Source organism: Rissa tridactyla, chromosome 1, assembly GCF_028500815.1.
Source record: "Rissa tridactyla isolate bRisTri1 chromosome 1, bRisTri1.patW.cur.20221130, whole genome shotgun sequence".
Classification (NCBI taxonomy): Eukaryota; Metazoa; Chordata; class Aves; order Charadriiformes; family Laridae; genus Rissa; species Rissa tridactyla.
In genome coordinates, this window is record NC_071466.1 from 61,059,430 (window position 1) to 61,075,791 (window position 16,362).

The 16,362-nt window shown below is 39.8% G+C and overlaps 1 protein-coding gene and 1 long non-coding RNA gene across 2 annotated transcripts in view; one reads left to right on the plus strand and one right to left on the minus strand.

Moving 5' to 3' along the window:
• Window positions 1-339: 339 nt before the first annotated feature.
• On the minus strand, window positions 340-1,851 carry LOC128910215 (uncharacterized). Its single transcript, XR_008466646.1, has 2 exons — window positions 1,735-1,851; window positions 340-750 (listed from the first exon to the last, which is right to left on the minus strand). It is a non-coding gene; the product is annotated as an uncharacterized LOC128910215 (long non-coding RNA).
• The window catches only part of TM9SF2 (transmembrane 9 superfamily member 2), a 28,068-nt gene continuing 12,934 nt past the window's right edge, over window positions 1,229-16,362 (plus strand). The window contains exons 1-7 of the mRNA XM_054203167.1: window positions 1,229-1,482; window positions 5,540-5,607; window positions 6,729-6,822; window positions 7,423-7,550; window positions 11,654-11,783; window positions 13,359-13,483; window positions 14,367-14,478. Of these exons, the coding sequence (XP_054059142.1) occupies window positions 1,351-1,482; window positions 5,540-5,607; window positions 6,729-6,822; window positions 7,423-7,550; window positions 11,654-11,783; window positions 13,359-13,483; window positions 14,367-14,478 (789 nt within the window). The 5' untranslated portion in view covers window positions 1,229-1,350. The remainder of the gene's footprint in view (window positions 1,483-5,539; window positions 5,608-6,728; window positions 6,823-7,422; window positions 7,551-11,653; window positions 11,784-13,358; window positions 13,484-14,366; window positions 14,479-16,362) is intronic.

Here is a 16,362-nt window from a genome sequence, read left to right on the forward strand (position 1 = left end):
ACCTTACCTAAGGACTACATTATGTGCCCTAGGTGCTTAGGTACTCAACCCTGTATCTGGTCAGATGCTGTGTGAATTAACCCACCTAGAGCTCCACCCTGCCGCCGTAGCCAGGTATCTCATTTATTGCTTTCTCAAGCACCGCTACATCACATTGCAGGACACAGACCAGACATCCCTTTGGACAGCCCTGCCACTCATTCCTTACTGACTTTACTGTCAATAGCTTTGCTGCCTAAAGACCCTGGCTATACACAGGATTGCGTCAGCAACGGGTGTATCCCCTGAACCCTGTAATAAATAGAAGAAAAGAAATCAAAGATGTGACAACCGAGGAAATTAGTGGAAATACCGCAACATTTATACATACAGTTTTTCATTAGAGGCTGTTTTTTGGAGTTTCTGAAGCTGCGCAAACCCAAACTGATGGAAAATATTAGGAAGTAGGGAAAGGTAAAATGAGAATCTGAGCAATGTCCGTTTCTACATTATCAAAACAGCCTTTTCATGCCTGCCCCTTTTATAGGGGTTGGGTTTTTTTGGTGAGGATTTTTTTTTCAGCAGACAGCAGTGACACGGGGAGAACGTGGATTCAGGTTGTTCTGAACATTGAGCTGTAACAGATGTCCACCACCGCCAACAACTGTCTATCTGTATGTCTGTCTGTCTCGCCCCGGCTCCGCTGAGCCGGCGGTTGGTGTCGCCTCAAGTTCAGTCCTAAAACCGTTGAGAGTTGTCCACAGTGAAACCCTTGAGAATTTAAAAAAAAAAAAAAAAAAGGACAAAATATATTTAAAAAACAGCAAGTACGGCTGAGCAGCCACCAAGCCTGCGCGGCCTGAGCGGGAGCAGGGCCAGGCCTCGTTGGGACCCCCCAGGCGGGCGCCGCTCCCACCGCCCGCGGACGTTCCCCGCGTCGTTCCTCAGCTCCCGGGGAAGGCCGGTGGCGGTGGGGTAGGCCTGGGCAGGTGGCGGTGGCAGTGGCAGTGGGGAGGGCCGGGCCGGCTGCAGTGGGCGGCGGGCGCCGCGCTGCCATGGCAACAATGGGCCGAGCGAGGTGTGGGGGGGCACTACCCCGGAAGCGAACGGCGCTGGGCCCGTCCCGTCCCGCCTCGTAGCGTGCGCCGGTCCCGCCCCCTCGCCTTCGTCAGACGGCTCCGCGCGGGGGTGACGTGTCGCGCGCGCGCGCGCGAGAAGCCGGAAGTGGCGGTCGCCGTCCGGGCCGGGAGGGGGGGAGACGGAGCCGCCGCCGACGGGCGAGAGAGGCGCCAGGGACCCTCCCCCCTCAGGCCGCTGCGCGCCCCCGCCCCGCCGTTCCTCCGCGCGCTCCCCCTCCCCCCCCGCCCCGCCATGGTTCTGCGGAGGCTCCTTATCGCCGCGGCGCTGGTGGCCGCCGCGCACCCCCCCGCCGCCGCCTTCTACCTGCCGGGCCTGGCCCCCGTCAACTTCTGCGACGCTGACCAGGAGAAGCCCGAGTGCAAGGTGGGCCTGAGAGAGGGGGCAACCGGGGCGGACCCTGAGGGGGGAGACCCTGAGGTGGGGAACCGGGGCCTGCCGGGGCAGCGGCGGACCCTGAGGGGTCACCGGGCCCCGCCGCCCTGAGGGGAAGGGGGAAGGCCTCGGCGCCGCCCGCCGCTGCGTGGCCCGAGTTTTTATCCGTCTGCGGTGGAGTTTGTGGGGTGGGTTGTTCGTTGCTTTTTTTCCCGGGGGGTTTGGTGGCTGCTTCCAACGTACCCCGGGGGCTGTCGCTGCAGGGACTTGGAGCGTGTGTCAGTGCCCGTCGTCGGGGGTGAGCGGTCCTTCGCAGGGGAGGGAAGGGCTCTCGGCTCCTCCCGTAGGTTACGGTCACGGTGTGGAAGTGGGAAGCCCCCGCCGCTGATCTCTCGGGCCCTTTTAAGTACTGTTTGGAAAGCTGCAGAAAGTGAGGATCGCAGTGACAGGTCGTGGCAGGGGTGTGTGTGTGATTCTTGGCAGGAGTGAGCAGCTGGTGGCTGCAGGCAGATAGAAAATCAAGGCAAACCTTTCTCCCTGTGTCTTCCGGGTTGCAAGAATTGAAGCTTAAACTTATTTTCACGCCTATATGAGCAAAGTTCACGTAACTAAATTATATATCAGTGAGGACGTTGGCTGGTCGGGCATCTGTGCCTAAAATAGTCTTTGCTTTTGTGGGTGAGCTTTAGAAGTTCCTTGCTGCTGCTGTTATGGAAATTATGCCAGACTGTGCCTTGAGACTTGAATGAGAAAGTTCAAGATCAATTAACAGCTTTTATGATCCATTGCCTTATTGCTCTTGAAAGTGGCTGTCTCACACTTCCTGATCTCTTGGCTTCTGTGTTACGTGAAACACTGGTCTATGATTCTTCAGATTTACAGTCTGTTGAAATTGCATGCTTTTGGTAAATACCTTGCGCTGACTTTATCTGTTTGCTGTCGTGAATCAGTAGAGCAAGTAATAAGCCCAGCGTGTGATGAAGGCATAGTTGCTATGAATGTCTTTTCCCTTCTTTCTTAAGTGTATTGTTCCATTCAGACCAGACAGATCTTGCACCTAACACATAGCTGTGGATTTTTTCACTCTTGTTTCCCTGCCGCTTCTGTTGTAGTAGTAAAAAATTCTGTGGACGTTCTTTTATAGGATCATAGAAATGGTGTTTGGAAGCGACCTCAGGAAGTCACATAGCCCAGCCTTGTGCTTGAAGCACAACTGTTGCCAGCACTAGATGGGTTCAGCTCCACCTTTTATTTAAGCAAACCTTGAGAACATCCAAGCGTGGAGCATCCATCACCTCCCTGGGTGACCTCTTACAGTGCTGCACTACTCTGTTAAGGAATTTTTTTTTTTTCTTCAAATACAGGCTAAGACTTTCAAGCTGCTGTTTGCAGTTTTCACAACATCCCTGAAAGCCATTGCTATGTTTGAATTATTGCTGTTTTAAGCTAGGATTGTGGCAGAAAGAGTATTTGTTTTTTTAAAGTCAAGTAAATGAGGTTGCCTACTGTCTTTTGTAACCAACCTGAGACACTTAACGGGGTGACCTTCCTCAGCTGTCTCTGTATTTTTTTTTTACCCCTCATATAATATGTACAAAATGTTTTTCTCCTTATCCTGAGAATTTATCATTTTGTAAATGTGAAGTGAGGTGCTTAGGTAATGTGAATCTACTACCAATGCCTAGATGAAGATTTTAGGATAACCTCAACAGGTGTATTATTGCAAAAATCTCTTTCTGAAATTAGCCACCTCTTACATTTCTCTACCTCACGCCAGCCAGCTTACGTCCTAAGTGAGACACAGGCATATGGAAAAGTCTAAATCACTCTTCACATCTAATTCTCTCCGTATAGCCTGCAACTGAGTGTAGTCTGGTCCCTGGTGAGGAGAAACAATATGTAATCAGATAATTGGTATATCATAATATATACGTGAGTGGGTAAAACTAAGCTTCCCTGGACAATCTTAACTTTTTACATGTTCTTGTGGAGCTCTTAAAATTGTCACTGTTGATTATAATATCAGTAAAAATATTGAGTCTTCCCCTGCCTTGAGGATTTAGATCCAGAGACCAGATCTCTAAATGTTAATATTTGTCTCTTAGAATCTTTGTGGATCTCCTGTCCTCTGTTGGTGGGATGGGATGTTGTTAGTGGGGCAAATAGCTAGCATCACAAGAATGATGAGACTTACGACTTTCTCCCTTTCTCCAGGCTATCTTGGGCTTGGGCAAACTCAGTTTGGCTACTTTTCCTGTTTCTGGTTGGAATATCATCAGAAATGGAATGTGATTTGTGCAGACTTAAATAGTAACTCTTGCCCGAACATTAGGAATCCCTACTCAATTTAAAAAAATACTGATGGCTCCAAAGGGGACTTGGCATTGTATGGGAAATCATTTATCAAAGATGCTGATCTGCAGTAATGCATATACTTCTTATGGAAAACTGAAGCATTCAAGTAAATCGCCTTCTCCAATGAAAAATAGCTAATCTAAGGTGTTGGTTCTGTGACCAGCTGAGGCAATCTAATTCTTTGCTGCTGGAAGTGAGAGATTTCATTCTTGTCTTCCTCAGGGCAATGTGTTCCTGTCCTCTGCATCATCCCAGCTATGTTACCTGTTAAATCCTTTTTTGAGCTTATTAACATGGCAAGAAACTATCCAACTTTTTGCAAGACTAGTTATTTTGCTCTTAGTGAGTTGAAGCGGCTTACAGAATTATAACAAGTGTGCACTACCCAGAGGTAAGCAGCAGGTCTGCATGGCTTCGGGCAGAGGAAAGAGGAGTGGTAAAGTGTGTTTTCACTTAGTGAGTGAACCTAACAGCTCACAGCTGCCTACCTCTCATGGAATTGCATCCTGAATCGCACATGGACAACTACAGTGTATCAGCAGAACACAGTACCTGACTGAAGTATCTGAGCTACAGATACATGTGAACAATTCCATCTTTTTTTTTTCCTACTTTTTTTTGTTCCCTTCCAGAATTTCTTGGGTTTGGCTAAATATGAGTGAATTTTCATAGGGAGGAAAAGCTCTCCTGTTGATTCATGGTGAGAAAATAGGTGGCTTGCTCTTGAAAGGGGGAGGTCTTGTCCCTGAAAGCACTCACCTTCCTTTTGTTGTCTCCAGCTCTTGTCTGACTGCACAGTAAGTGCAAGTGAGTTCAACTTGCTATGCTGCTAAAAACTCCTCTTAAAAAAAAAAAAATGGGGTAAGTCTTTTAGCCAGTTTAATTGGTTCACTGTGCAACCAGATAACTGCCAAAACCAGCACAAGTTAAACAGTTGGAATGCATTGTATTGGGACTGTGGGATTAAAATAAGGGAAGGGATTTTGAGACTGAGGGAAGAGTGAGAGGCCTCTCCCTTTCCATAGCAGTGGGCTATCCCATCTGTAATTAACACGTATAGACCAAACTAGTCTGAAACCACAGCAGATTGAATTTCAGGTTCTTGCTCAAGAGTTGCTAGAGTTATTGATAACCTTTTATAAGAAGTAAACGTGGATATCCTTGCCTTCTCTTTGGAGAGGGCTGCTGTTCATACTTAAAATAGTGTATCAGTCTGAATACATTGTTTACATCCTCATAGTTCAGTTTTCAGTTGCTACCTAAACAAAATTGTGGACCAGCTTAATTGTAGGGAGAAGTACTGATCTCATCCATACTTCTGTTCATGTTCTTTTAAGACTTCCATTACACAAAAGTTGTGGTGATGACTAATATGGCTCTATCACACTCGCACCTGTGATAATTGTATTATTTTTGTGCTTGATTTCTTGCTGCCTTGTAGTTTGTATGGTTATGTTAGCCTTAAAGTGGTTTTGTAATGTGGTTGCTGTTTTTGTGATGGTTAGATAGTGTTTTATGTATGCTCTCAGCAGATACAGTTCATTACACAAGGTTCTGTGTTTCAAGATGTAGAATTACACAAATCTGGTATTTTCGTCTTCCCTTTACCGTATTCACATAAACCTATTTTTATATATCTGTCAGAATTGATGAAGTGCTTTAATATAACTGCTTATTATCTCCACTTTTTCAGTCTGCAATCGAGCTGTTTGTGAACAGACTTGACTCTGTAGAGTCTGTCCTTCCCTACGAATATACTGCGTGAGTATATTATGCTGTTCGTATCAGATGAATTTAACTTATCTTAAAGTACTATCTGCCTCTTGCTACAACAGTTTGCCAGTGAGGAATGTCTATTATTTTGATAATGTAAGTTTACAAATACAGAATTTTCAACAAGCAGATGGGTGCACGCATTGCTTCTTTCTTCTTGGTTGTCTTTGCGCATACTTTAGAAGTAGTGCATGGATTCATAGGCCCTCATGGAGGTCGAAGCATTGCTTTAGAGTAACTAAAGGCTGAAATGTGTGTATGTATACATATAATATTTACTCTTTTGTGTTAGTTGTCATTTTGGAGATCAAAGTGTCGCTGCTGCCTTAAGTAGCCTATAGCCAGATGAGTTGAAGTGGTAACGAGGTGTGAACTTCCTATCAATTATCTTAATGAGGTGTTAAATGTTTTCTTGGTACACAACTTAGGAGCAGCACAAGACATATCAGTGCCTGGTACAACTATGTAAAGTTGTTGTGTCAGAGAATGTTTTGACTATTGAAGAAGTTAGGCACTAGTTATGTCTATGTTTTAATGAACACAAAGGTGATGTACTTGAAATGAGGTTTAAAAAAACTTGGAGTATGTTCTATTAAATGTATTGGTGAATAAAGCTGCAATAACCTGTTTAATAGTGCTTACTGCAAAGGAGCTGTCTATGTGTGTGTGTATTTTTTTTTTTCTTTCATTATCCCCTTCCCTGTCCGCCTGTCGCAAGAATCTGGCCTGCATGCTTTTCTCTCAGGGCTGCCATGAAACTCTATGAGAAGGTTTAATTTCTAGCTAAAATTCCTGTGCAAATAAGAAACTTCTAATTATTTAAGGAAACTGTTATACTACCATGTTTAGTATAAACTGAGTTCTGAAATAGCTGAGGAAGAGATTTGATTGTTGGTGGTTTTGGGTTTGTTTTTTTTTTTTTTTTCTCAAAATGGGACTGTGATTTTCACACTTTGCTTTGCAGGTTCAAGGAAGAAACTGTTGTCTAGAAGGCATGCTATATGATTCCTTTCCTTGTGATGAAGGTGTTGATTTGGGAGCACTGTTTGAAGTCTGATATTTGCAGCTGAGAATATTTGATTAACTTTTATATCTTTTCTCTGATTCAGGTTTGATTTTTGTCAAGCGGAAGGAAAGAAGCGTCCCTCTGAAAACCTTGGCCAAGTATTGTTTGGAGAGAGGATAGAACCGTCTCCTTACAGGGTTTGTTCTCTGACAAAGGGTGTTCAGTAATATGTATTTTCAAATGTAACCAAAGGAATGCTGTGGAGGTTGTCTTCTCTCTGGAACCTGCCAAAACCTGATTCTTGCTCCTCAGCTGTACCCTTGTTAGAGGGAATTGAGTACCCTTATTTCTTGGAACCAGATCTGAAAATATTGCAGCTGTAAAATGGAACAATTAGAAATGGTATTAGCCAGCTTGTCTTTTCTGGTGACTGAAGCTCTTGCCTTCTCCAAAACACGTAGTAGAAGAGAAAGTTATCAATTGAATCTGCCTGGAACAGCACTGCTGCTGTGAGGTCAAATGTGTTGTCTGGTAGATCATTACAGAAAACAGGTTTTAATCAGTAACAAGGAGCTCTTAGTGTAGGCCTCCTACAATGATCACAGGAGAATTTTATAGCACAGACTAATATAAAAACCTCCTCTGGAGGATTGATATACATTTTCTTGGTAATTTCTTTGGTGCTTTTATTGTATCAGTATAGGCAATTATAAATGTATAGGGGAAACTTGTTAAATAGTGAAATTACACAAAGTTTGTTACTACCTTTTTGTTCATATGTCTTTTGTTTTTCTTAGTTCACATTCAAAAACAAGGAGACATGTAAAACTGTTTGTACAAAAACATATGATACCACAAAGCCAGAAGATAAACAGAAATTAGACTTCTTGAAAAAAAGTATGCTACTGAATTATCAACATCATTGGTAAGTTGATATCAAAATTCATAGATTGGTTAGTCTAGTATGTTAGTGATAATTTAATTTCATTTATTTTGTATTTGCAAGTTAATGCAGGTTGAACACTAGGTATTTACGCTGAATCTTTTCCTCGAAAGCCTTTGCAGTCCCCTTCAGATGTTGTGTCCAGGAGATGGGATGAACATTTCTGAGAGAGTTTTATGCAAAGTTTGTTTCTCTTAAAGGATATGTAAGTAAAAGGTGGCCAATGAAAATTAATTAATGAAATAATTTTCAGGAGCACATAAACACTTAGTCCTTTCCTATTCTCTGAGTCCCTTTGTAACCATCTGAGTTGTCTTGGACCATGATAGGGCTCTGTTTCGGCTTGGACATTGAGGTCCTCTTCTGATGGGTATTAAGGACAGGGCGAGTCTGAACTTGTATGCTGACTCTCATGCTGATTTTCAGTTTGGATGTAGCCATGCTCCACACCCACATCCAAGAGCTGTGAAATGTTTATCGGCAGGCTCCGTCTTGACATTTGAAATACCCAGCCATGCTATTGGTGTTTGTATAGTGCTTTGTGTGTTGGTGCGCTGTGCTAACAGCAAGGGTAGAAGGAACAACTTGGGCATGAAGTTGTCCGAGTTCCTGTGGCATGTCTTTGCAAGTAATACATGAGCGTAATTAACCCGCGTGATTACAAATATGTGCTCCCTGCTTCATGGAAACAAATGTTTTGGTCTTTGTCTAATTAGATTAAAACTTTCTGGATGTATTAGTAAAAATGTCGGTGAAATGTTGAATGTTGTCAGTGTCGTTAAATGTTTTTCTGTAATGTCAGATTCCATTTCTTCAGTTTTGAAACAGCTACCTGTGCTGGAAAGGCAGTGAGTGCATTTCCTACTGCTCTTGGGAACCAATATGGAATATCCCTTTTTAGGGATAAACTATGGCTCACTCATGTTTCTGGGACCCTCTTGAAAATTAGCATAGGTGGAAGTTGATAGATAGCTCAGAAGGGTTCACAGGCAATAGCCATATGTTCATGTAGGTGAACCAGGAAGTAATAAAGAAACCCTGAAAGGTACACCTAATTTTGCAGGGATTTGAAGTGTATATGCCTAATGCTGAAACAAGGAGAGCTTCAAACATGCTGGATTTGGTTATATTCCTATTAAATACTGCAATAATATTTACACCACTTGTAATTTCACTGATGCATGTTGGTCTGGCATAAAGCTTCAGTTTTAAAAGTTTGTATATGTTTTGGTGCATAAATGAAGAATAGTTTCCCAAGCCTATGATCCTGTCACTCTTTGTCAGAAATTAAATTTTTTTTCTAGGAAGGCCCAAAATTTAAGCTGACAGAAACTGAAACAGAACTGTGTAAAACTCATCATGTGGGAAAGTACTTTAGACAGGCTTTTTTTCCTCTTAGATTAAATTGTTTTACAAATATACTTAGTGTATTTAAGTATATTTTTTAGCCTGTACAGCTAACTTGGTAGGATTGTTCAGATTTTAGTAAGATGTAGTTCTGTTTTTCAGTGTGGAAACTTCCCTTTAAATTTAGGGTACTTCTTATACTCTTAGTTCTTTTAATAGCACTTCTACTTTTTTTTTTTTTGTTGGGCCCACTGTCCTAAAACTTTAGAACCAGTGGCATGAAGAATCCCTGTTTATGTCTGTATGGTAATGGTAGTTCTCCTCAGTCACAGCTTCACGAAGTGAAAGTGGCTGGATTTCTGTGATGAATGATGCGTGGTCCAGGAGTATGGTACAGGGGTATGTTGTACAAGGATCAGCAAGGTAGCATAAGTGAGGATTTAATAGAGGCTTATTATCCAGCTTCAATTTGTCATAAAATTCCTGGGGAGCACAGATGGTGCAAAGTACTTTTAAGGTTTTAAAAGCCACTTAATAAGATTAGGAATTGACATACTGAATTGGACTCAACAGCTATACTGATATCTTGGCTGACAATGTTCATCACCAGATGTTCTTGAGCGACATATAAGAACACTGTTGTATAGCATATTTGCCACACATGTATAATCTCTTAGAGTCATTTTAAACTTGAAGATTAACTGTGAAAAATGATTTGCTGCTTAAACTATCAATTTGTTCCAGCATTGCTGCTTGAGGGCAGCTCAGTATGTCTTTGCTGCAGAAGATGCAAGGGAAAGCCTTTAGCCCAACCACACTGATTTCCAATAGGTTTACCTGGTTTCGATTAGCAAATTAAAGTACTAACAAAACCAAGAGGTATCTCTAGCATCTGTTATGGAGGTCAAATTCCAAATATGTCCAAGTGTAATGAATCTGCATCTGGAATAGCTCCTGATTAGCAACTTAATTGTACTCCATAGTAGCATGGGGAAGTGAGTAGGATTTGGTTGGTGCTGCTGCTGCTTTGCAACTGTGATAGTCTTTGGAATCTCCTGAAAACCTGGGAACTGCATTTCTGGAGGGCCTGTCTTCACCTCTTCCACTGTGTCAATATGAGCCAAGAACATTGCTGCTCATTTCTGCCTGGTAGCTAATGGTAGGGATGATGCAGATCTCTATGTTGTGTGAACAAAGGCAGCATGTACTGCTATTTTTACCCCCATCTGTTGATGTGCTTTAAAAAATAGTGCTACTTTAGAGACTGTTACAGTATGTAACAGACTAAATAATGCTTTGTTTTTGTGGCCTGAAGTCATAATTCCCATGTTTAATTAGGTATTTCAAAGTACCTAATGAGGTATTATCAGGTATCTGTTAACATTAATAGCCTAGTGGTTATAATGATGAGACATTTAATTGTAAAGGGTATTCAGTAGCTTGATAAGTTCTACCAAAAATGTGTGTTGTTAACTTTCAGTGGGATGTCCTTTTTTTGGTCTAGTGATGCACAAAAAGTGGCAGTTGTCTCATCTGTTTTGTGTGAAGTTTATTAATAGACCTTTAAAAACATAGTTTGGAGCAATTAATGTTGCCCTAAGGGCAGATACTGGATTTTAAGTCTTCTTCAAATGACTTTCTTTTGGGATTTATCTTTCAGCTAGTTAAAACATGTCATAACATAAAGAAACATGTTTTGGTTTTTTTAGTAGTTCCTTTTACAGAGGTCACCATGCTGGGTATCTTTTTTATGTTTAAAAGTATATTTTTCCAGTTTGGTATTCGTACTGATTGTAGCATGTTGGATACTGTTTCTATCTTACTGTCTTATAATTTTCTGCAACTCCTCATGGCAGTGTGGGTTCCTCCATAAATTTTTCATTGAAATTGAACTATAAACCTACTGGGCTCAGGTCTTCTAGGTAATATGAGTATAAATCTTTTGAGGCAATAATATAAAAGCAGCAGGTAGACAGTGGAGGGAGGTTTGGAAGTGATTACTTTCCTAAATATGTGGGATTACTTTTGTGGGATTTACTAAAAAAGTGGGATTACTAAAAAAGCTTACAATTTTTTGCTCGTGTAAACCATGGAGTTAAAATATGCCATGCTCTCAGGTCAGTGGTCAGGAATTCACTTAAATAGCTCCCTTCAAAAAAACCCTTGCACTTTAGCTTTAATGCAAAATAAAAGTTTAAAGATTTACAAGAAAAATGTATTTTGCAATGGAAGAGCAATGAGGAAGCTGGAGAATTAATAGTGTGTGTGTGTAAACAAACTTTTTTGTGTTTTGTCTTAAACTTGAAATTATCAAGTGGATGACTTTGGCCATTTTTAAAGACAAAATAATGAAATGTTAAATTGTTATGACTTTGGAGTGGGAGAGATTTATGTATTGGGCTATATTTGTAAAGGGACTTCAGAACCAGTCCAGTAAATGGAATTTTTTGGTGGTCACAGAGTAAGCCTCCTATTTCCAAGCAACCTTCTGAAGAGATAGATTGATTTTTTTCATTTTTTTTTTTTTGAAAAAGATAAAGTTTCAGTTGAAGAGCTACATGCTTGTATCTCACTGGGAAATTGTATTGGCAATCAGTGCAAGATCTGAGAGAAGTATTATACTTGTAGTTAATCTTCCAATAATGAATGTAGCAAAGTTAGATGAATATTAATCTGGTTTTGTTTCCATTATGCTGTATTTTGAAAAAAATTGTGAAATGTCGCTATGCCATTTACAGGATTGTGGACAACATGCCTGTGACCTGGTGTTACGATGTTGAAGATGGCCAGAGGTTCTGCAATCCTGGTTTTCCTATTGGCTGTTATATTACAGAAGATGGCCGTCCAAAAGATGCCTGTGTTATTAATGTATGTTTATGCAATTATTTTTTTTAATATCCTCTTTTTACTAAGTTAAAGACTGGCATTTCTCCTATGTTGTGTTTCTATGGTGAGTCCTCACTATCTTACAAACCCTTGTTGCCTAAATCTAGGTAAGTGTTTTGGTATCTCTGCAAGTACAACAATTTGTAAGCCTCATCTAAGCCTAAGAACGGTCTCTTCTCTTGCATAATACAGAAGGGCTCTAAAAGATGGAGAGATGAACTTGCATAGCATTTACTACATGTAAAGGGTGAAGGAGAAGAAGAGCATGTCATCCTTCATTGTTTAGAGAAGTCTAAAGATTTGAAGGCTTGGACTTTACATTTTTGTGGGATAGAAATGTTTTTGTGGAAGCAGGTTTGCATAGACACGTTTGTATCTCTGCGTGGAAATTAATACTTCTTGAAGGACTGCTTTCTGTAAAAACCTGTGGGCTAATGGAAGAAAGCAAAATATAAGATTATTGAGTGAACAAAGCTTCTCCTGTGAGAGACAGATATATTGGATTGACTGGTGGAGGTACAAATAGATGCACTGTAAGCATTATAGAGATAAGAATGCAATAGAAAGTCCAGGATGTCTTTAGATTACCGCAGACCTTTTCCGTGGAGAGGTCACTGAAAACCTGGAATAGGTTTTTGGTTTTATCGAGATGGTTGGTTTTACTTAATGGATCTTACCAAAGACGACAGCTTCTGCAGTTTCTAATTTTGTTTCCTTGCCTCCATAATGAATTGGTTGCGGAGGCTCCATATGAATGAATGCATTTATTAGCAAATACGTAATCTGGCAATATTCTTTTATTATTGTTTAAATACTTGTTTTTAATAGAGGACAATACCTTTGAAGGAATAACTGAAGGGACTGTAGAGGAACACTTTGTTTATATAACTATTCTTATAATTAGGCTGCTTTTGTAGAAAGGGGTGGGGATAGAACTGTGAAGAAGTACTAAATGAATTACGTTAGACATGATGCTTGTGATCGAACAACATCTTTGACTGACTAAGTTCCAAGCTGATGTTTCCCTTCACCTGAGATTTGTATTCAGCATTCTTGGCTGCTGCTTGCAGTTCATCCCTATGCATCTTTGTTTTCAAATGCAAGGTGCAATTATTTGCATTGTTTATCTTGGAAGGTTCTGTTTAATCTATGAAAAATATACACGTTATTTTAAAATAGGTGTTGTTCATGAAATGCTTCTAATATGAAAGTTACCTATTCAGTTTGCTGCTTCAATTAAATACAATGAGACATCTGGAGTTACTGAAATATTTTAAATATATTTATAAATACATTTTATATTTAAATACGTTTTTCTACTTTTCAACTGTAGTAAGACAGTTCTTAGCATTAACTTTTCTAGTTTGTCTTTTTAATGCAAGACTTTAATGCGAAGACTTGACTGTGTTTGTATTCCTAGAATCCCACATTCATCTTGTAGAAGTTCTTGACAGAAAAACTGTACGCAGTCTAAAATTCTGTTATGTAAGCCTCTGTCTAAGGCTTTTAGATGTCTTTATCTTTTTGGTTGTTTAACATAATCTTTTATAATTGCAGTCAGAATTTCATGAAAAAGATACTTTTTATATCTTCAACCACGTTGACATAAAAATATATTACCATGTTGTGGAAAATGGAGCTCTGGGAGCAAGACTAGTCGCTGCTAAACTTGAACCAAAAAGGTTAGTACTTGGAAGTAACTTGTCATCAAGCAGTGGTCTGTCCCAAGATATTTGCTTTGATCTGCGGACCTGTTGCTAGTCAGAAATGTTTTCAGATATGTGACCTGTAGATTAGTTATTGTTTTGATTGATGTAGTGTAATGTAGGACAGTCTAACGTAATTTTGTTCTGAATTCTGCAGATCTTTGTGCTGTTTCATATTTGTGCCAAAAAAAAAGATAAAATAAAACCTGTTCGGTAAAGCAACCCTCATTTCCCTACTGGGGAACGTTTTGTCTTGTGACAGAATAGGCTACCAGCATCTGATGCAAAAGTAATCAGAGTGTAACATTTGATATCTTCAACAATCAGGATTTGAATGGCATGATTTCACAAATCTACTCATCAGTTGTTCTGGAGTCTATGTGGCTTTTGCACAACTGATGTCTGTTTTATTATTTCTTAGCATCTTGTCTTTCCTTTCTTCTGTATTCTTGGTACAATTGAGCTTGTTGCATTGTTGGTCCAGCATCATGATGAAAGTTTGAGGGTTTTTTTTTTTCCCAAGAGAAGTTAGTAATTCTGTTGTAGTAACTTTTTGAGTGTTTTGGAGTTTCTAGCAGTACTCAAGACTTCTTTAATTTTGGTGCTCTGCTTTAGAGACTGTGCCTCTATAATTTTTCTTTTTAGAAGGGATAACTTTTGTTTAAAAAGTTCAAATAACAAAAAATTCCTGTGCTTATACATTCCTTATGAGCTCTGGAATTTATGAGGCATTAAGAACAAATTTTATATTTAAGGGAAGAATCCTGGATGAAACTCATGCTTTTGTAAGATGAATGAATTCTTCCTTAAGAGTGTTGTCAGTGAAGCAGTTTTCATTCTGTGTGTTTTCTTCCTGCAGTTACAAGCACACTCATCCAGACAACCCTGATTGCTCAGGAGTACCTATGGATATAAGTAATAAGGCTAGTGGAGAAGTCAAAATTGCTTACACGTACTCAGTTTCTTTTCAAGTGAGTACTAAGCTTTCTGTGGTAGTTACCTCTTAAAATCATGCATTAATAATCTGAATTATAAAGATCGATAACTAAAAGTATCTCAGAATAGTACACTTGTGGTTTTCAAACTTTATTTGAATTGAAGTGTCAGAGATGGCTTAGGATTTAACCACATGCTTTCCAATTTTTTGTACCACCCCCTACACACTGAATGTGAAATGCATGTGTTTTTTAAAGGAATCGTACTTCCCATGTTTACCTAGGTTGTCTGGTAGATTATTTTTCAATCCAAGCTCTTAAGTCTGAGAAATTGTGTGTTTCAGCAAATTACTGTTGTGGGTAGGTTGAAGCTGGTAATTTTCTGCTCTCCTGCCGCAAAAGCTTCCTTCTCTCCAAGGTCTTCCTTCCATGGAAATCTGCAAAAGAGTAGGAAGCTGGTACTCTTTGTTCCTCTATTCTGTATTTAAAAGCAGAGCAGTATATTAGGCAGGGAGCTCTGATATGTGAATATGTCTCATTCTGGTGACAAGCAAGAGAGGTTTTTTGTTGTTCTGTGGGGGTTTTTTAATGGAATTTGTAGGACAAACTGTTTCCCAAAGTTTCCCACTCTTTCACAAACTGTTTCCCTATTGGTCTAAGATGTCAAAATGCAAATGACTCGTTAAAAAGGCTGCAGATTATAACTTAATTGGATTTCTTGACGCCTTGTGTACGTGCTGAGGGGATGGCTCACACACAGCAATACATATTTTCAACCTCAATAATTCTGTGATTCTTCTGGATGTGAAGGAGTCTACTCTTTACTTTTTTTTTTCTAGTCATTATGGACTTTATAATCAAAATCTTGGCAAAGAATAGATTAAAAAATAGCAATAAGGAAACTTTTATTTAACCTTTTTCTTGTTCTGATTGCAAGGTCAGTGGTGTCTTTAAAATGATAGGCCATTGTAATGTCAAAGCTGTTCACGTCTTAATTCTAGACTTAGAGCCTGCTGCAGGTTTCAGTTCAACTGTGGTGAAATGGAGAGTAATAGTTGATCTTTAAAGTTGGTTGAAGGGTAGCGTTGAGTTAGCGTGTGAGATCCACTGCCACTGTCATAAGAAGTACACATAACAAAAGCACTGCTTTTACAATGTCATTACATTGCCACACTTTATCAGGCATGAACCCCTTTTATAAGCTGTTATAGCAGTGTTTGCAGAATTACCGTGACTGTTCTTTACTCTAGTAATGTACTGTATTACATGGTAAAGTTCAAAATACAATAAATAGTATAAGAAAAATACTCAGAAGGGGTTATATTGTGTATTACCTAAAAATTAAATTTTGGGAAATTATATCAGTTATGATGCTGAAGTTAATTTGTATACTGAAAAGTAAGTATTTCTGGAAACCTGTGAGAAGTTAGTAATTAAGAATAAGCTTAGCTTCATGTTACCGTATTGTTTCTCTTCAAAAAATGACATGCCCAGCCAGCTGTGTGTGTGTGTCCTGTGCACAATGTTTTGTCACTTGGAGGTCGTCTTCTGAAATTCTATCAGGTTGGTAGATCAGGTCATCTAAGGAAAGAAAAAAGGCAGTGTAGGTATAGGGAAAAATGCAATTCTATCCTAGAATCGTTGATACTGGTTTAGAAACTTGTTGCTTGCTTTGAGACATAGTTTTATTACCTCAGTGAACTAGATAATTTGATCTTGTCTAAATTTTTTAATCTGCTGGTTTTATATTTTCAAAAACTGGCTTTATTGGAAAGCACTCTTGCTCTTATATGTTATAAATTACTGAAATAACATCATGTCAGGAAGACATCTAACCATTTTTATTAGTTGATACTAGTATTCGTGGTTTTGTTTAATAGCAAACTTGAGGTTGATCAGCACAGTTTGTTCCTTTTTTCA